General features: G+C 43.5%; 1 protein-coding gene across 2 annotated transcripts in view; it reads right to left on the bottom strand.

Moving 5' to 3' along the window:
* The window catches only part of ITGB1 (integrin subunit beta 1), an 88363-nt gene that overhangs the window by 22444 nt on the left and 45500 nt on the right, over positions 1 to 20419 (bottom strand). For both annotated transcript variants that reach the window (XM_068235767.1, XM_068235768.1), the window contains exons 3-11: positions 18436 to 18521; positions 14368 to 14584; positions 13795 to 13965; positions 9365 to 9603; positions 7403 to 7558; positions 4809 to 4904; positions 4621 to 4710; positions 4357 to 4497; positions 1141 to 1343 (exon numbers count right to left, since the gene is read on the bottom strand). In XM_068235767.1, the coding sequence (XP_068091868.1) occupies positions 1141 to 1343; positions 4357 to 4497; positions 4621 to 4710; positions 4809 to 4904; positions 7403 to 7558; positions 9365 to 9603; positions 13795 to 13965; positions 14368 to 14584; positions 18436 to 18521 (1399 nt within the window). The remainder of the gene's footprint in view (positions 1 to 1140; positions 1344 to 4356; positions 4498 to 4620; positions 4711 to 4808; positions 4905 to 7402; positions 7559 to 9364; positions 9604 to 13794; positions 13966 to 14367; positions 14585 to 18435; positions 18522 to 20419) is intronic.

The raw sequence follows: 20419 nt of genomic DNA, 5'->3' as shown, positions 1-20419 counted from the left end.
ACAAGAGAGAAGTGACAGGCATGCTGAATCAGCCTGATTGGCTGAAGCCTCTGTCACTCACCTCTCTTCTCTGCGATTGGCCACCTGGTCTCCCCTTCACTAGGGTGGATCTAGCCGCTGTAGGCTAGAGTGCAGGGAGGGGGGGCCAGAGGCCATCTCCTGTCACTGTCCTCTACCCCCCTCCTCCAGTAGCATGTCCGCTCCCTCTCCGCCCGCCTGCTCCATCTGCCACCGCCACATTGCCCCTTTTCCCGGCACTGATCAATGGGGAAGGATAAAGGCTGCGTACACAGACTCGCCTAATAAAAGTTCCAGGCGCTGCAGTTCCCTTCTATACTCTCTGCACTACCGCCGGAAACAAGATGGCCACTGCCAGGAGGGGGATAGTTTAGTAAGAAGATTCAAAAATTAACGACATCTAATAGGAGGACAGTGCAATACATCTGTTATATAAGTAGAGCAAGTATTGATGCCGGGTGAGACACCCTATTCTATTACCGAGTCTCAGATCTCGCTGCTGAGAACTGCAGTGAAGCTGCGCAGGCGCACATGTGCGAGATCTGAGAGGCAGAGGAGGAGGAGGTAAATAGGATACAAGGATGGGCCAGAAGGTTGAAAAAGGCGTGTTTTATGGGCACAGCGCAATCTATTCTTCCATACAGCTCTGGTAAACAGGAAGACAAGGAGAGCTGACCAATCCACTTAGGTAGAGGGAGAGTTTATCAATCCAAGCAGTCACCTACCAATCGCCTGTATACGGTTATATACTGGGTACCACATACAGTACAGCACTGGCATCTGTTCATACATAGCACCAGTATATGATGTTTGTTTAATTTTTATTTGGTGTGCGTTGGAAGCAGGGGGGTAGTCTTATACGGCGAGTGTATCCCAAACTCTATATTTTAACTGGAAAAGTTGGGAGGTCGTCTTATACACCCAGTCGTCTTACGCGCCGGGATATACGGTATTTATCTACTTACATGTGTATTTTTTTAGGGGGGCATATTATGGCTAACAGTTGCTCTTTAAATCCGAGCCAAACAAATGTAGCAGCTACTGTCTGTTCCACGGCTCAGTTACAAGCTCCTCCGCACAGAAAAAAACAGAACAAACAAAAACCAGAAAAATGAAGAATACCTGCAGGCTCCACACTCAAATGTGCCGTTTCCAAAGTGACACTCCGGGCTGTCGGGAATTCCAGACTGCTGACAATCACATTCACAGATAAATTTCAGGAGGATCTCGACTTCCTCTGTAAATCCCAGTGGCTTGATTTTAATGGATTCCGTGTGGTCCTTTTTGGGGCATTTGTGAGCAGTCACACTGATCTCAAATTCAACCTAAACACATCAGTAAAAATCCCAGATGACAAATCACACAATACAGAAAGTACACACATTACTGAACAGCACGTCAATCTTAAAGGGAACCTTAATTGACATTTTAGCTTTCTGAGACACTGGACAGACTGTCATTGAGCGGAGACAAAACAATAAAGCTACTTTTAGTTTTTAAAACATAACTGTGGGATATCATAGTCATTTTTTGGAGTAGGAGGATAGATACAGTTTATTTTCACTTTAAGTCAATAGGAACCGCTTCTTAAAAAAAAGCCAGATACTTCCCTAAGGAGAGGGAAGGCTTTGGGTCCTAATGAGCCTCTCCTCTCCTGGTGGCCGTTCCAGTGCTGGCTCCCCCATATCAGTACTTGACTAAATTAGTTACATACGGCTCTCTGTCGCCGAAGGGAAGCTGCAGAAGTCTTTGGGAGCCCGAGTGCTCCTGAAGATGGGCTGCTCCTAATGCACATACACGAGCGCCCTATGGAGCTGCCTGACTTCGGGAGGACTCCGCCCCCAAAGATCTTCGCGGCAGGGGATTTAAACGGGGGAGCCAGCGCTGCACCGAGAGCGCTGGGAGAGGAGAGGGAAGGCTTTATAGGATCCAGAGCCATTCCTTCACCTTAGGCAAGTATCTGGTTTATTTATTTTTTTTAAATACTCCCATTAGCTTTAAGGTTCACTTTAAATATATGTAAAGATTGATCTAACATGATCTAAACATGCAGGTAGCACATGCTTAGTCCAAGTAATGACAAATGCTTTTATGGTCTAAGATGTACAGCACAGTCTAGAAAACACTATGTGGAGGGGGTAAATACATACGGGCTTACAATCTAGAGTGGGTTGGTGGCCACTAGACATGACAATGAATAAACCAGTGCTAGACAAGAACTATGACCCCCATGCTCTCCCCTTCAGCTAACAGTGACCATGAGGCACCCATACAGATCTAAAGTAATGAGGGCTTAAAAATCTCTTACACCCACACAAATTCTGAAGCAGTATGATTTGGCACGTTCCCCATAGCTTGGTGAAGATGGACTCAGTGCTTAGTGTGCCAAGTCTAAACATAAGAAAGGGGGGTATAGGATAAGCATTGGTATGGGTAGGGTTAAAAAAAAAAAACACACATTGGGGGGGGGGGGGGGGGGGGGGGGGGTATAGGGGAATAGAAGAAATCTAGTTTACAAGTTCAATGTCAGGTGCCAGGAGGAGGCAACGTCAGGATTTGGGAGGTGGTTACCATCTAGGGAGAGGGATGAAGAGTAATTGCACTTACAAAATTAGTTTATCAAACAAGTCCCTCTGAACTCCCCTGAGTATCCGATTCCCCCTTTACCGCCCACAGCACCAGAGGCCTTGAGATCTGGACAGACAGGTCATTGTGTTAAAGTGGATCCGAGAAACGTTTACACATTGCATAATTGCGTTCCTTTCATATAGTTTATAGGGCATTCCTCAAGCCAAATACTTGTTTTGTTTTAATACTCCACTTCCCTATAAACTAAACAAGCCTCGCCCACAACTTTTCAGAGTGCCTTGGCACTGTAGCAAGGGCTTATGGGAGCTCAGTCTGGGCAGGAGGAGGTTACTAGCCATTGATTTCAGAGGCAGAGGGGAGGAGGAGAGGGGACTGAATTTACACACAGGCAAGCTGATAGCATCTCCAGCTCTCAGCCTGTGACAATGTGACAAACAGAACATGGCTGCCCTCAACGTATCACAACAATAAATAATGATAAACTTAAAGCTGTTTGCAGCTAGATTTGCTGTGTAAACTTTAGATAAGATATATAGACAAGTTACTTGTTATAGTTACGTTTTTCATCTCGGAATCCGCTCTAAGGTATAGGGCTATAGCTCAGTACACAGCCTTTCCATTGATAAAACAAAACAAAACAGAGGGGTAATTCCTTTCCTCCTTAAGAGTGCCACCTGGAGGGAGCTGTGGTGGACACTTTGGACTAGTCACTAGAGGGATGACTTGTTTCTCATTACTAGCGGCTTTGCCTTTCACGGTCTTGTTAGATCAGTGAGAAGAGAGGGGAATGAGTTAAATGTCTGAATGATACAAAAAGGATCAGAAAAAAAAAAAAAAAAAAAATCAGACAAGTTCTAAAAGGAGAAAAACGAAGGTTCTTTAATGCAGTTTGCGTGTCTGTCGTTGAGATTCCCCTTCACTTCCTGACAAGAGAAATTCAACTTAACCAAGAAAGGAACTTGGCAAAGCCTCTTGACCTTCCTTGCTCCAGTCAAAGCACACCATTAGAAAAAAAAAACAAAAACTGTATGGCTGGTGTGGGAATATGTACCAGACATGAGCAGAAAGCTTTCGCTCTCAGTCCACATGCTCCTATACACAAGGCATAAAATCCATTTTTTTTGTTTGTTTGTTTTTTTCATTGTTGGGTGGGGTACCCAACAATGACAAAAAACAAAAACAAACAAAAAAAAAACAAAAAAAAAACAAAAAAAAAACAAAAAAAAAACAAAAACAAAAAACAAAACACTTAACTACCTGAGGACCGCCGCAGTATAACTACGGCGGGCAGGGTGTGCTGCGGTTCCGACTGGACGTAAGCTGTACGTTCCATTGACCGCGCGCCCAAGCCTGTCTCTGCCGCTGTCGTCGCTCGGTCTTCGCAGAAATGTGCTGCCCTGCCGCCTCTGACGGCAGAGCACTGTGAGCCGGGCAGGAGCAGTTTTCATTGGCTCCGGGCCCTGTCATTCATGTAAGCCGTTCCAATTGGCTTACATGGAGTGACAGGGTCATACCGACGGCAGAGAGAGCAGCCTGCGGCGGGGACAGAGCGGCGTGACCGCCGGGAGCGGCGGATTTTAGCGACGATTCGTTGGGAAGCGGCAGTTTACTGGACCAGCACCCTCTGGTCCTTAAGGGGGCAGAGGGTGCTGGTCCCGAAGTAGTTAAACTCAAGAAATGACTGTGACCATAAAAGCGAATGGCAAAAAGTATTTGAGCACAAGAATTTGCTAAGAAGCAAATACTCACCTGATCTCCCAGAGAAATATTCGAGCACTTCCTTCCGTTCTCTCCTGTGCCAATCACTCCATTCTTACAGAAAGATTTATAGTTGATGGTCACACCTTCTGGCAGTTTGCTGTTTTCTAGAATGAGTTCTGAAGACAAAGACTATACAAAACAAAAAGCACGTAAAATATAGGCAACACAGTTCATACATAAGATAAATATATACAGTAAACGACATATGTACTGATGAGGAATACAGCTGAACGCTGGCAGGAGCACACTTACATTGTAGGAATCAATAATCAGCTGGATGACGTTGCTGGAGTTGGCAGAGAGAGTCCCAACCGCCGATTTGGGAATCAAGTTTTTCAATTCCTAGAAAATAAACATCACAGTGAGTTCAGTTCAGGGAATAGAAATGCTATGGTGAGTGCACTGCTAGACTGCTGAGGAAGAGGATGGAAGATTCACACCTTGTAAACGGCTTGGAACTCCTCAGTAACGGCAAAGATGGTCTGAATGTTGTTTTCACTCAGCTTCTGCACTAGATGGGCAATAGATGGATAGTCCTGTGAAAGCAAAACACACACAATGAAATGCACTGCAAGGCAGCAAATCCTACAGTAATGTATGCGTTCAAGACTGGGTGACAATCCTCATGTCTTAATTAAAGAGGAACTTTAGCCCAACTTCATCCCAATCAGTAGACAATTCCCCCTTTCCAATGAGAAATCTTTACCTTTTCTCAAATAGATCATCAGGAGGGGTGTCTATGTGGCTGATATTGTGGTGAAACCCCTCCCAAAGTGTGATGTCATGCCCATGGTCCTGACAGTTTGCGGTCTGTGAACCTTGTTACATTGTGGGAAATAACAGGTTTCCAACTGCCAAGCAAGCAGTTATCTCCTTCAACAGAGGAGCAAAAATGTTGCTGCTTGTGATCAATTTCAAAATGTAAAGGTGGCCACACACACCATACAATTTTTTAAAATATCTGTTCAATTCAAGAATTGCCATCATTTTTTCGGACTGATTGTAATGCTGGGAATACACAATGAGATTTTTCAGCAGATTTACGGTCCAGTCGATTTTCCTATTGATTTTTTCCGATCATTTTTCTTATCAATTTCCATTCACTCCAATAAGAAATCGATCAAAAAAAAAAAAAAGTCAAATCAAAAATAAGATCGGACCTGTCAGAAATGATCTATCAAACCATCTATCTGTCAAAATATCACATGGTGTATTCCCAGCATTACAGATTGTAACATTTCAAAAATCTGACCAATGCACCACATAAAATATATATTACATTTTTCCTCAATTATGATAAAAATTATTGGAAACTGAAAAAATTGCTTGGGTGTACATATTAATAAATTGACTTTTATCGAATAAAAACGGGAAATCCGATCCGATTACTAGCTCGAATTAAAGAAAAAAAAATTACATTTTTGGGAAATACGAACTTTACCGAATTGCCGTAAATTTTTATTGTATCATGTGTGGCCACCTTCAATCGGGGTGAGGAAAGATTTTACAATGGGCAAACACTATATGGACCAGAGGAGCCCTTCCTCAATTAGCTCTTGAATGGTACTACGCTGGTAATGATCACTTCTGTTAAGGGAATGTTCAGGGAGTGGGAAAAAAAATAAAATAAAAACCCGTATCCACTTACCTGGGGCTTCCTTCAACCCGTGGCAGGCAGGAGGTGCCCTCGCCGCCGCTCTGGAGGCTCCCGGTCTCCGGTGGCCGACCCGACCTGGCCAGGTCGGGCTCTTCTGCGCTCCAATCTACACCTCACGGGGGCGCGCTGACGTCATCGGAAGTCCTCCGGGCTGTACTGCGCAGGCTCAGTACAGCCCGGAGGACGTCCGATGACGTCAGCGCGCCCGCGTGGAACGCAGAAGAGCCCGACCTGGCAGCCGGCCTGGCCAGGTCGGCCACCGGGAGCCTGCGGAGCGGCGGCGAGAGCACCTCCTGCCTGCCACGGGCTGGAGGAAGGCCCAGGTAAGCGGATATGGATTTTTTTTCCCCCACTCCCTGAACCTTCCCTTTAATGCTGTGAATAGTGTTAATCACTAACAAACTGTTGGCCTACCCTGCTTACATCTCCTATACTGTGGATATCCTTGCCAGGTATTATTGTGCCACAAGAATTGTTATGTGTCCAATGCTTAAAGTGCAGCGCGGTGGTGTACTGGTTAGCGATCTCGCCTTGCCTCGCAGGGTCCCCGGTTCGAATCCCAGCCAGGTCAACATCTGCAAGGAGTTTGTATGTTCTCCCCGTGTCTGTGTGGGTTTCCTCCAACATCCCAAAAACAGAGTACGAGAGATATGGGTGCGGGAGTCTTGGGCGCAGGATACAGCCGGTATATGGCTGATCCTGCTGCTGCACAAGTTACCAGACATGTTAAATACTATTCCCCCTCCAGGCCGCCATGGATGGTGGGGAATTAAATAATTCGGCTTCCAGGAATTGCTGGAAGCCGAATTATTGTATTTTAAAAATAACTTCAGCTCTGACAGCGCCGAAGTTACTCCCTGTGCGCTGCTACAGCCGTAATTCCTATTACGGCTTATGGTGGCGCCGCCTGCACCCAAGTCTCCAGCGCTGGAATCACTGTGTTCGCCAAAAACATACAGATAAGTTAACTGGTTTCCCTCTAAATTGGCCCTAGACTAAAATATACATGCACTACACGATGCACACATAGACATATGACTATGGTAGGGACTGGATTGTGAGCTGCTTTGAGGGATATATATACTCTGTACAGCACTGCGCAAGATGTCAGCGCTATATAAATACTAAATAATAAAAATGTAAAATGGGAGCCAAAGCTCCTTAGCTACCCCACTGATGTTTTAGTTATAAAAAATATGACTAAAACCGAACACCCTTTTAAAACTAGACATGATATAAGGGAATCCTCTCAGAGGATATATGCTGTGTAGCTTCAGTTCAATTAGCTTCAATGGAAGAATTTCTGGGAAGGATTATTTCCACTTGTTGATGGGAAAGCGGCTGTTCCAGCACTGAGGCATTAGGCTGCATACTTACATAATAGTGGCTCATGGTGTACATGTTGTCCTGCATGTGACATTTCCCATCATTCGGCAAAACAATTCCTCCCAATTTGCCATCGCCAGCAAAATGGAAACCGGCATCCGTGGAAAACACCAACAGCCGGGTGACATTCCTCCAACCAATTTGTGCCTAGAATAAAAGATCACAGCCTGAATAAAATAGTCATGACAGAGGCGTGTGAACACCTGAAGAATATAGAAACACACATGAAAGCTGTCCAATAAGGAAATCATCTTCTCTTTTATGCTCCCCATATGAACGTAAGTGTGCCAAGAGGATGCAAAGCAATGTAAACATGGTATGTAGCAGTATTAAACTAACATGTGTCCTATGAGAACAGTGCATTGTGGGAGTTGGGAAGAATCACACTTGTCTGATTCTTCCCAAGATTGCCTCAACCGAGTGCAATATACAGGAGTAAAAAGAAAAGAAAAAAAAAAAGGTAATTTGGTGCAGCTGACATCTATTAGACCATGTTTCCTTGAATGAATCAGCAACATTAAGGGCTGGAACCCACAAGAGCGTTTTTTTGAGCATTTTGGCAGCGCTGCGATACGCTAGCGTTTTGCCAAAACGCTCAGCTGATGTTAATGGATGGGGCAACTTCCACAGGAGCGTTTGCGTTTCCCAGAAACGCAAACGCAGGACATGCAGCATTTTGGGAGCGTTAGCGCTTCAATGTAAAGTATTGAAACGCTAGCAGAAACGCTCAGCAAAACCTAAACTGAGCGGTTTTGCTAGCGTTTTGCGGTTCAGCACACTGTAACAAAATTAAAAATAATTCACAGGACCAATCAGGATAAAAACGCAAAACGCTACACAACCGCTGAGCAAAAAAATACAATGTTGCAAAACGCGACCGCAAACGCGCATGAATCCGCTTTCAAAGCGCACAGACAAAACTCTAGCGGTAGCGTTTTGCGTTTGCGGTTTTCAGTGGGTTCCAGGCCTAAAAGGACATCCGAGGTGAAAATAAACTTATGAGAAAAACAATTGTATCTATTCTCAGTCTCCTAAAAATTACTTTTTTTTTAAATTAAATATCCCCTAGTTATATTTTATATTTAAATCTAGTTTTTACTGTTTCATTGTCTCTGCTCAATGACACCTTTATTGAAGTACAACACTGCTCGGGGTGGGCTGTTGGTCTGTGGTCTGTGGCTGTGTAACCACTTCAGCCTACAGCTTCGAAAATCTTATGCATCCGAGCAATGTTCACCTCCCATTCATTCGCTAATAACTTTATCGCTACTTAGCAAAATTAATTGATCTATATCTCGTTTTTTCCGCCACTAATCAGGCTTTCTTTAGATAGTACATTTTGCTAAGAGCCACTTTACTGTAAATACATTTTAACAGGAAGATTAAGATAGAAATGGAAAAAAAATCATTATTTCTCAGTTTTTGGCCATTATAGTTTAAAATTAATACATGCTACAGTAATTAAAACCCATGCATTTTATGTGCCCATTTGTCCCGCTTATTACACCATTTAAATTACATCCCTATCACAATTTATGGCGCCGATATTTTATTTAGAAATAAAGGTGCATTTTTTCAATTTGCGTCCATCACTATTTACAAGCTTATAATTTTAAAAAATTTAATAAGATACTCTCTTGACATGTATATTTGAAAAGTTCAGACCCAGCGGGAGGCAGCGGGAGCGCGCCCGATCGCGCGCACCACACGGCTGCAGCACCACTGCCTATCTGGACGGATATATGCGTCCAGATATGGCGAAGTGGTTAAAGGGTTAAAGTAGCTGACATTATTGTCCACAGTTTAAGAATGTTCTTTGTGAGGGAGAGAAAAGCAAAAATTACAAATCTCTTGATTGCACAGGCATGTAATATTTCACTGTTGGGAGTGTTATTAGGTGGACATTAAAATAATTAGAAACAAAAAAATGACTGTTTTGGCAGAAATACTTACGCCACACACAGCAACTTGCATAATGGCATCAAAACCACCTTCTGGAGAATCCAAGTTACCGGAGATCTGCTGCTTGCCTACTAGATCGTTGAATATGGATCCGTCGCTTGTGAGGTTGAGGACATTCTTGTAGCTGAAGGGGCTGGTACAGTTCTGCTCTGCACTGCAGGGGTTGATGAGTTTAGCAGGAGTGGTGCTGATGTACGGCATCACTGTCTTCTCTACAAAAGACCCAAAACCTAAAAAGCAATGGGAGATGAACAGGTAAGCGTAACCTGCTTAGCTCAAGATGAAGGGGAGACCAGCCAACCTGAGGGGCAATGGAGTTTATGGGGACACTGAAGAAGCCTTAGGTACAACCACCCTGTATATTCCCCATTCCCCCCCCCCCCCTAAACTCCTTACTAGGTACTGACCCTAGCCAGGATTGAAACACTGGTCTCCCATGACAAAGGCAGTGTCCTTAAAGTGAACCTCCGGACTAAAAATCTACTCCGCAGAACTGAAAAGGCTTGGTGTTTCTTTAACAGTTTCACAGCATCAGAACTTTGTTTTTCTTACCAAAGCATCATTTTTTAGCTGCATTTTTAGCTAAGCTCCACCCATCAAAGAAAAAAAGCCCGGGCTTTTTTTCCATGATGCTGTGCAGAGCATGATGGAATTTCCTATGTTATTCACGTTGCCTAGCAACTGGGGGAGGTGCTCAGGACACAGGACAGTTGGAACTGTGTCTCATGCTCCCTGTCATCTCCTTTCAACCAAAAAGATGGCTGCCCTCATGAAATCAAACATTTGCCTGTTCTTTTAAAACAGGGAGGGTAAGAGATTATATTACCTATCTGTTTTAATTAACATAACTAATGTAACTTAATGACAGTATGTTTGTTTAGGCTGGAGTTCCTCTTTAACCAGTAGACTATCCAGCCGCTATATACACACACATTTCTACTAACAGCGGGGATGAGTTAGAAGCGCCTCTATTTTTGGGTCCTAAATGCAAGTGTTCTTTTATCTTCATTTCTATTGGGTTTTTAAAATAGTAATAAAAAAAAAAAAAAAATTGTATCCAATAAAGCAGTCTACACTGAGAACTGCTAGTCGTCTTTTATGGTCACAATCTGATACAGCAACTGTGAGTGTTCTATTCAAGACCTTTGCAAGACTTAGGCCAGTGGTCCTCAAACTAAGGCCCGCGGACCAAATGCGGCCCCCTGAGGCTTTTTCACTGGCCCCCAAAAACCAAATGTATAACTTATAGATGTGGCCCACTGCACTTTTAAATATTGGTGGCCCACATATAGAATAGCAGTGCTGGCACCACCCATCCGTATACTGTAGAAGCCAGCGAGCAGCAATTCACTGGCTTCTAATCAGGTTCATCAGGTGACACTGCTGTCCAACTGGACGGCAGGTTGTCCCCTGGGTATGCTTCACTGTCTGGTGCACAAAGGCATTCTTCGGGCGCCGCATGACTGAATGGCTGCTGCTGGGAGTTCTCCTCCGGGCAAGATTGGGGGGAAAAATAATATGTAGATTCAATGTAATGTTTCTCAACATTTTATGTATGTTCTGGCCCTCCAGCAGTCAGAAGTATGTGGACCTCGGCCCTTGACTGAAAAAGTTTGGGGACCAATGACTTAGGACCTCTGGAAAGGCCAGAGGATACTGAATTGTGGATTCATCGTTCTGCTTTAAGGGAACCAGAGGTGAGAGGGATACGGAAGCTGCTGTATTTCTTTGTAAACAATGCCAGTAGCCTGGCAGCCCTGTGGATCTACTGGCATAAGTAGTGTCTGAGCCAACACCCTAGAACAAGCATATGGCTAATCCAGTAAAACCTGAGCCTGGAAAACCTGATCTGCATATGCTTGTTCAGGGTCTATGGCTAAAAGTATTAGAGTCAGAGGATGAGCAGGGCTGCCAGGCAACTTGTATTGTTTAAAAGGAAATAAATACAGCAGCCTCCATATCCCTCTCACCACAGGTTTCCTTTAAAAAGAACCCGAGGTGTGAGACATATGGAAGATGCCATATTTATTTCCTCAGCGACCGCCTAACGCCAATTGGGGGCCGCAGAGTGGCTCCCCCAGGACCACCTAAGTCCTTGGGGCGGAGATTAGCAGGGAACGCTCGCATGCTTCCGCGATTGTTCCCTGGCAAGACGGAGTGGAACTCTGATCAGACTGCCAGCAAGTGATCGCAACATATGTACTGCGCTGCAATCTCCTGCAACGCTGTACAGGGGACAGCTTTGTCAGGGAGTTGTCCCCTCAAGTGGCTCACAAACTAATCCCTCTCATGGGCTGATGCCTATGAGAGGCGAGCTTTGTATTTGGGTCTCGTGAAAGGGTGGGGGTCAAGGAAAATTATATATATATATATATATATATATATATATATATATATATATATATATATATATATATATATATATATATATATATATATATATATATATATATATATATATATATATATATATATATATATATATATATATATATCTATATAAAAATAAATGACTTTTTAAAAATAAAAACAAAAATAAAATGTGAATCGGAGAGATACCACCAACAGAAATCTCTGTTTGTGGCAAGAAAAGGAGGCGACATTCATTTGTGTGCCAAGTTGTATGCCCGTGCAGCAAACTGCAGAGTGCTGAACTGTAAAAAATAAATAAAAAATGGCCATGTCACTAGGGGGTGCAAGCCTGTGGTCCTCAAGCAATTAAGGGGGAACTGAAGAGAGAGGTATATGGAGGCTGTCATGTTTATTTCCTTTTAGACAATACCAGTTGCCTGGCAGCCCTGCTAATCCTCTGCCTCTAATACTATTAGCCATAGCCCCTGAACAAGCATGCAGCAGATCAGGTGTTTCAGTGGTTCAGACTTATAAGTCTGATCTGACAAGACTAGCTGCATGCTTGTTTCTGGTTTTAATCAGATACTACTGCAGAGAAATAGACCAGCAGGGCTGCCAGGCAACTGGTATTGATTAAAAGGAAATAAACAGGACAGCCTCCATATACCTCTCTCTTCAGTTCCCCTTTAAAGAGTGTCTGAAGAGATAAAAAAACAACAAAAGATTAAAAAAAAAACAAAAAACACCCACATACTCAAGGAGAGGGAAGGCTCTGGGTCCTATAGAGCTCTCCTGTTCCCCTGCAGGCTCCCCCGTTAGTCTCCAAGCAATATCTGCTACTGCCTGAGGCTTCAGAAGTCAGGCCACTCTGTACTGTGCATGAGTGAGAACGCTCTCTCGTGCACTCGCAGTACAGAGCTTCCCGTCTTCAGGCGCATTAGGGCTCCCAACGTATTAAACAGAGAAGCCCGTGGGGGAACGAGGGCACCATGAGAGGAGCGGAAAGGCTCTATATGACCCAGAGCCTTCCTTCTTAGGTGAGTATATGTTTTTGTTTTTTTTCAGTATCACTTCAGACTCTAAACAAAACCAGTTGCCTGGCAGTCCTGTTGATCTTTCTGGTCTGTGTGGTCTAAATCCTAGGTTCTCAACATGCGGTACGCGTACCCCAGGGGGTACTTCTGATGGGTCCAGGGGGTACTTGGGCTTAATTTACTTAACCAAAAATAACAAATTTAGAGATTTAGAAAATTATAATTCTTATTTAAACACCAAATTAGTATTTTAGCTAATTAAAAGCAATAATAAATGCTTGCACATTGTTTAGAACCAATTATCACGTACTGCGATTAAATATATATTTGTCAAGGGGTACTTGTGATCATGTTTACTATGCTAGGGGGTACTCGATGAGTACAGGGTTTTAAAAGGGGTACACACTAATAAAATGTTGAGAAACACTGGTCTAAATCACACACCTGAAACAGGCATGCAGCTAATCTTGGCAGACATCTGGTCTGCATGCATGTTCAGGGTCTATGGGTTTATGTATTAGTAGCAGAGGATCAGCAGTACAGCCAAGCAATGCAAATTATTTAAACAGCAACTTTCATTTTACAAAGAACTTTTTTTGTTAAGTGGTCTGAAAGTCAGCATTTCTACCTTGCTCTAAAAGATTCCTCACAGCTTGAAAGCTACTATCCCAGAATTTTATTTTAGCAGAACATCACTGAAATGGTTTAGCAAAGCACTTTGTCCTGCTATTCAGCTTGTAAACACAGTGCAACAAGTGAAAAGGACCTCAGACACACACAGTTCAGAATAGCTCATGAGAAGATGTTAAAATATAATAAAAAGCAGTTTGAATAAAATGCAATGACCGCTTTTAGGGCATGAAAAACTACACTTTGGAAACTTGTAATTTGTAAACAGACAATATTACTTATGCACAAAAGCAAATATGATAACTGTATCAGTAATAAAAAGTAGGAAAACACATTTATTGAATGTTATGTCAGTTTCAGACCACTTTAACAGGCCAACACATTTCATAAACATTTAACTCTTACCTATCCTGAAATCTGAAGTAATCTTTTCCATCTCCCTCATGAGGGCAGTGCCGAGGCTTTTCACATTCTCTAAATCGTCCTTCATGGAATAGGACAAGTCCATAAGATAGTACAAGTCAATGGGATAATCCTCTGCTCTTCTGAATGTTAAGTTAAAGGTCTGGGGCTCTCCTACAAGGCAGGGGAAACACAAGTCACAGGCCTGTAGACAGTAGCAAAAAAGTTTCTGTACCGTGTTAGCCAAACAAATTATATAGGTAGAAAAAAAACAACGGTTTGTAAGAAATAATACCTTTTAATGGCTAACTAATAGAGTTAAATGATGCAAGCTTTCTGGGATCTAGTCCCCTTCTTCAGGCATATTTCCAGATGTAAGCTGAAGTGTTTTACTTCAGCTTACATCTGGAAATATGCCTGAAGAAGGGGACTAGATCCCAGAAAGCTTGCATCATTTAACTCTATTAGTTAGCTATTAAAAGGTATTATTTCTTACAAACCGTTGTTTTTTTTCTACCTATATAGGCCTGTAGACAGAAATCTTCTTTGCTCAGGCAGAGAATGCCACGTACATACCTGATCTCAGCTCAAATTTCATCTGCTGCGGCCTGATCTGCGTGATTTTGGAGGGGTCCATTTTTTCTCCTTTAGCCTTATTTGTTATGGGACTGTCTTTGAGCTTTTCCTTATTCCCTCTGGGATTCTGAATATCGGCTTCTAGACAGCCCTTGCTCTTAAGCGATGCGAGGTCATCGCAACGTGCAGATGTTGGCTCACCTTCTTGCAAAAAGTCCTAGGCATAAACGTAAACATGTGGCAAATTACAAATAATGACAAGAGTCTGCAACTTTACTGAAGATTAAGTAGCAAGCTTGTCTAGGGCTGGTAGAAATGAGTTCATGCTGTCCGTTTCCATTTTTAACCTTATCCATGGAGTCCGGAAGGCTTGAAATTACATTCCCAACGTTAAGCCGCATCTTTCCCAAGCGAGCAGTACTGCCAGAGGATACAAACCTTGAATGCATAACTGTACTTAATGTATATACTCGAGTAGGAGCCTAATTTTTGGGCAAAAAAAAAAAAAAAAAAAAAAAGTGGTGGTCTCTGCTTATACTCGAGTCACTACTCTGAGTCACCCCCACTATATGTACAATGGTGCATAATCTGAGAGAGACCACACACTTGACATTTCCATGGGAGGTCCAAGCTAACCTCATCTTGAGTTGTAGCCTTGGAAGGCATACAGGGACAGTGTCTACTGAGTGGCAAGAATCCTGGCATTCCTATATCCAGTTTTAGATACATGACTATGTGGCTCTGCATTCCTTGCTTTATCTTTATGCCAGCTTAAACTTTGAAACAGGAGTTCTTTGCATGTCCATCTCCATGGTAGGCCTGTGTTCTGGCTTATTATTGCAATCTGCTGATTTTTATGCTGTCTTTTTAACGTACGGTTGTGGCTTTTGCCACCCCCGACTTATACTCTGGTCAAACTTTTTTTTTTCCCATTTTTTTAGTGTAAAAGTTTGAGGGTCAACTTATACTCAACTACTACTCAACTATATACGGTAGTTATGGTTTGCCATGGCTTCTAGATGGAAAAATCTAAACTGGATCTGCTACCTTGGATATCCAGGTGTAGAAATCTTGATTATGTGGCTGAAATGTACTTTTGTGCAGTTATCCTTTTGTTATGGTGTCAAATTACTCACTATGCCACACAATCTACCCCAGATAAAACACAAATGTCACATGTTGGGACTCTAGTGCTGCAAGGTAACAGTACAATCCACTTAATCACCATGTTACCCTCAAATTTAAAGCTTTATATTTCCTGTTCCCTTCTGCTCCCTCAGTTGACACTCACCACATACTGCAGTGTAGTCTCATGCTGCTGCTCCCAGTCTCCCCTCTTTCGTAATAGGTGCATTGCCTTCTGGGAGCTTGTAGAGTCCCACACCTTGTGGGTTGGCTAATATGCTTGTATAACTGTATCAGCAATCAAGTGTTCGGGGTTTTGTTTTTTTCTTCGAATATATATTTTTCCCTGTATGTGCTTTCCAACTAAACCTAAACTCTGGGGTATCACTGGCAGGGCTGTGGAGTCGGAGCAATTTTGGGTGCCTGGAGTCAGAGTCGGGGAAAAAATGCACAGACTCCAACGCCTAATGAATTTGTAACTGTAATTAAAATAGAAAATATGATAAAATGTTCTATTTCTCAGATAATAGTCATTAAAAATAATGTATATATACAGTAATAGCTGTGCTCAGTCCACAAAAATGAAATAAACCAATCAAAATTAGTTACTTGTGCTGCTTCAATAAGCAGTCCCCGTATTCTTAAAGTCAGATATACATATCTGATTGTGACTGTACAGTATATATGATGTGTACACAGGAATCTCATATATGTTATGGCCAGAACCCGAAGTTTGGCCACTTCTAGTTCTGGCCGGCCACTTCGGGTTCTGGCCGGCCAATGTGCGAAGTGGCCGCTGCGCCGCGGCCAATGTTAGAAACGGATTGATTCCTGCGACATGAATGTATCTTCTGGCCGCAGCGCAGCGGCCAAACGTATAACCACTTAGTTTATTTGTTGCAATTAAGCCGGCGGCAATGTAACAATTCAAGCCGCCGGCTTTTTCTCTGCCTCTCTCCCCGAACCCCCCCCCACCCACCCCCGCCTCTCTCGCTCTCCTATGGGCAGCCGGCGGGGACACGAGTGCCGCCCTTCCCCCCCCCCCCGAGTCGTTCGTCGCGGCAGGGAAGCCTGCCGTTCTTGCAGAGCGGGTGCTGTCACAGGCAATGTCTGCAGCCTCCCCGCTCTGCTGCCCCTGCTGCGACGAACGACTCTCGGGGACACGCGTGTCCCCCGCGGGCTGGCCATAAGAGGAGAGAGAGAGAGAGAGAGAGAGAGAGAGAGAGAGAGAGAGAGAGTCGCAGCAGAGCCGGCTGCCCATAGGAGAGCGAGAGAGGCGGGGGGGGGGGGAGAAGGAGAGAGAGGCAGATAAAAAGCCGGCGGCTTGAATTGTTACATTGCCGCCGGCTTAATTGCAACAAATTAACTAAGTGGTTATACGTTTGGCCGCTGCGCTGCGGCCAGAAGATACATTCATGTCGCAGGGATCAATCCGTTTCTAACATTGGCCGCGGCGCAGCGGCCACTTCGCACATTGGCCGGCCAGAACCCGAAGTGGCCGGCCAGAACTAGAAGTGGCCAAACTTCGGGTTCTGGCCGTAACATATATACTAAATAACATCTATGCTGTAAGAATAAAGCCTGATGTGTAGCCGTGTCACTAATACAGCATTGATGCTGGTTTATGCAAATGTATGCACTCTCTTTGCTCATGAAATCAAATAATTTGATATGTTAAAATTTGGTTTGGTGACTACAAATTAAAGGGTACCTGAGACATTGTTATACATACCTGGGGTTTCTCCAGCCTCCTTCAGGCTAATCAGTCCCTCGCTGTCCACCTCCACCACCTGGATCTTCTGCTATGAGTCCCGGTAATTCAGCCAGTCAGAGCAGTCTGGCTACATGCCACTTCCACAGCCAGGAGCATTCTGCACCTGCGCAATAGTGCTGCGCAGGTGTAGTACGCCCCCGGCGGCGGAGTGTGTGCATGCGCACTACACCAGACTGGCTCAAGTACCTGGACTCATAGCAGAAGATCCAGGTGGCGAAGGAGGACAGCGAGGGACTGATTAGCCTGAAGGGGCCTGGAGGAAGCCCCAGGTATGTATAAAAAAAACTTTAATTTCATCTGTCTCAGGTTTACTTTGTTACACAGTAGTACTATACTCTACATATGCACTCCCCACAGAGCTGCAGGGAATCCACTGAGAATTTTGTGCACATTGAACACAGTGGTGTTGTCTATTACCCATAAACCTTGTTCAGATTGTGCAAGAAGAATTTGTAATAGAGGAAGAATCTCCTCATTCCCCTGCAGAGTACCTGCACATCACTCTTACATGTACCCACAGTTACATTGCCTAGGGCCTGATAGATGTTCTTTGTTCCGGCCTGTACCTTTTACAAGTAATCTTACCAAGGACTAGTTTTAGTCTAAAGGGAATAAATATAGTAGTCTACATATTCTTCTCGCTTCAGTTGTCTTGTAAAAGTCCTAAGCGTTGGCAGTTAAGAGACAAATTTCACGTTACATACTGTTAATCAACAAAATTGTAATATGCAAATTAGAGAAGTCGGAGTCGAGGAGTCGGAGGAATCCTAAACTGAGGAGTCTGAGTCGGTGGATTTTTGGACCGACTCCACAGCCCTGATCACTGGACCACCTCGCGCCAAGCTGCTGATGCCAAAGGAAGCACAGCGGAGACCACTGGACTTGTCCATCCAGACCAGAGCTGAGATGGAACAAAGATGAGCTGCTCTCTAATATGATTGTGTCACCTGATCCTATTAATGCCAACAGGGATCACAGTCACTTAGTTTTTTTTTTTGTCCGTGGTCAGATACTTCTTGCTTCAGTTTCCCTTTAAATTATGGCTATAGCAAATTATACGCTTTTTGTCTTGAGGGTACGTTAAGACTTCCAGGCTTGGAGCAAGACGGACAGGGTGTGGGGGAGAGTTCCAGAGGAAAGGGGACTAGCTAACCACCATGACAACTTACCACTTTTGTGCACCACCCACAGTTTGGTCCGGCTTGTATACATTCTCCACATGATCTAGCATTTGCTTTTAAACATTCTGTTCCACCTGTACACAAGAAATAAAGAAAATGTTCAGGATTTCAGGATTGTTAAATACAGTAAAATCCCTTTATAGCAAAGCTCAAGGAACCTGATAGTTTACTAGATCAGGATTCATTATACATTGCGCATTCATGGTCGGGACCTGGGGAGCGAGTTTACTATGGCAGATTCTACTATAACAAGATTCTACTGTATTGCTATGTTTAACATATAGCAAGGTATGAGACTACAGCATGCTTCAGTTCAGAAGAAAATTATTTATTGAAAAAAATATGCATGTCACATGTTTGAGTGCACCACTATAGCAGCCTTATTGACTTGATGCATTCCTGTGCAGGGCAAGGGCGAGCACAGCTGAACAGCAGCATTCCCTTCTCCCTTGTGGCAGGACACACACTTACCAAAAGTTTGTGTGTGTTTTTCTGCATTGGGAAACATGAATGTTAATCGGTAAGGGGCACATTGTATGCAGCTTTTCACTGTATGCACCGAAAAATTCCAGACAGCCTTTTGCATCTCTCCGATAACTGCATACATTTATTCTTTACATAAGCTACTGAGGAGCAATGCAAACGTTTTTGTCTTGTGTACAAATGCACGTGGTATACGGAAAACAGTGTTTGAAAGTACCTGCGATTTTTCATACATACAACTATATATATAGTACAAGTGTGAAGCTAGCCAATTACCAGAGATGCAGTGGATTACCTAGCAGCACTGCAAAGTGAAACTAGAGTGGCCAGTTGTTCCGGCCAATCAGTGTTGGAGGATACCAGTTGTGTTTCTAGAACAAATACCAAGACAGAGCCGGTCTGGAGCACTTTTCATGCATCATTAACAGGTCTTCTTGCTGATCTTAAAAACATGCAAAAACACAGTGGTCTGCTGAGAATGCTTTTTATTTTGTGCGGGAAGTGGCACACGAGGCAATCACAAAATCAAAATTAAGAATGCTGGGTCATTTGTAATGGGCCTTTAATGAACCGAGCACCATTTTTTAGCACCGAGGGCAGCTCAATAGCACATGAAAAATGCATGCCAACAATATGTCATCATTAAAATGAACTTTCATTTTACCTTTTACTTAAAATTCAAAGTAGTTTTATTAGCCTACTTCAGTAGGCCTGTCAGTCCATCCTACAGAGATTTCAGGAAGCCAATTGTTTTATTGAGGTAATTATCAAGAAGTAAACAATACCTTTTAATCAACAGAGGGGCTGGGTAATTAGGACGGTTTCTTCAAGACACTGTGTGTGTGTCAAGATAGCATCTCTGACTTTTATAAATAAGGACTGTGAGAAGGGGAGGGGGACATGGCAGCTTCTATGCCAGGAGAAATTCCAGTGAGATAAAGGGTGGTTAGTTCCCTTTAAATTATCAGTCTCTCTCCAGGTAAAAGAAACTTTTTTTTTCCAGTTAGTTTTCAGCTCCGACTCTAAAATTAAAATGGGAACTCCTAGCAAAAGGCAGGTGTCGACTAGTTCAGTACAAGCCCATAAGCCTTACTGCACTAGTTTGGATTTTCTGTAGGTGGTGGTGAGTGAGACTCTCTTTGCCTGGCCAGAAGCATTGAAACATCAGCTGTTTATTCTGGCACTAGGTGGCACACAAATGCCATGGCCCTGCTTCTCTGTCAGAATAGAAATGGAGAGACAAAGACAGTATGTTTCAACTGCTTGCAGGAAATACAAGCTGAGATATGAAAAAACTTACAGGGCTTATCGGCATGAAACATGTTTAAGATTTATGCCTAATAAAAGCAACAGGGGAGATTTCCATCACATAATGAATGCAACATAGATGTTTATTATGTTTTTGACTATAGATGGACTTTAACCAGGAGTGTGCTCAATACCTCTCAAGGGGCAGAAGAGTTGCAAGACACCAGCTCTGCCACAACCG

Source organism: Hyperolius riggenbachi, chromosome 5, assembly GCF_040937935.1.
Source record: "Hyperolius riggenbachi isolate aHypRig1 chromosome 5, aHypRig1.pri, whole genome shotgun sequence".
Classification (NCBI taxonomy): Eukaryota; Metazoa; Chordata; class Amphibia; order Anura; family Hyperoliidae; genus Hyperolius; species Hyperolius riggenbachi.
The sequence above is the reverse complement of the archived record's forward strand: the minus strand, read 5'-3'. Positions and strand labels throughout refer to the sequence as shown.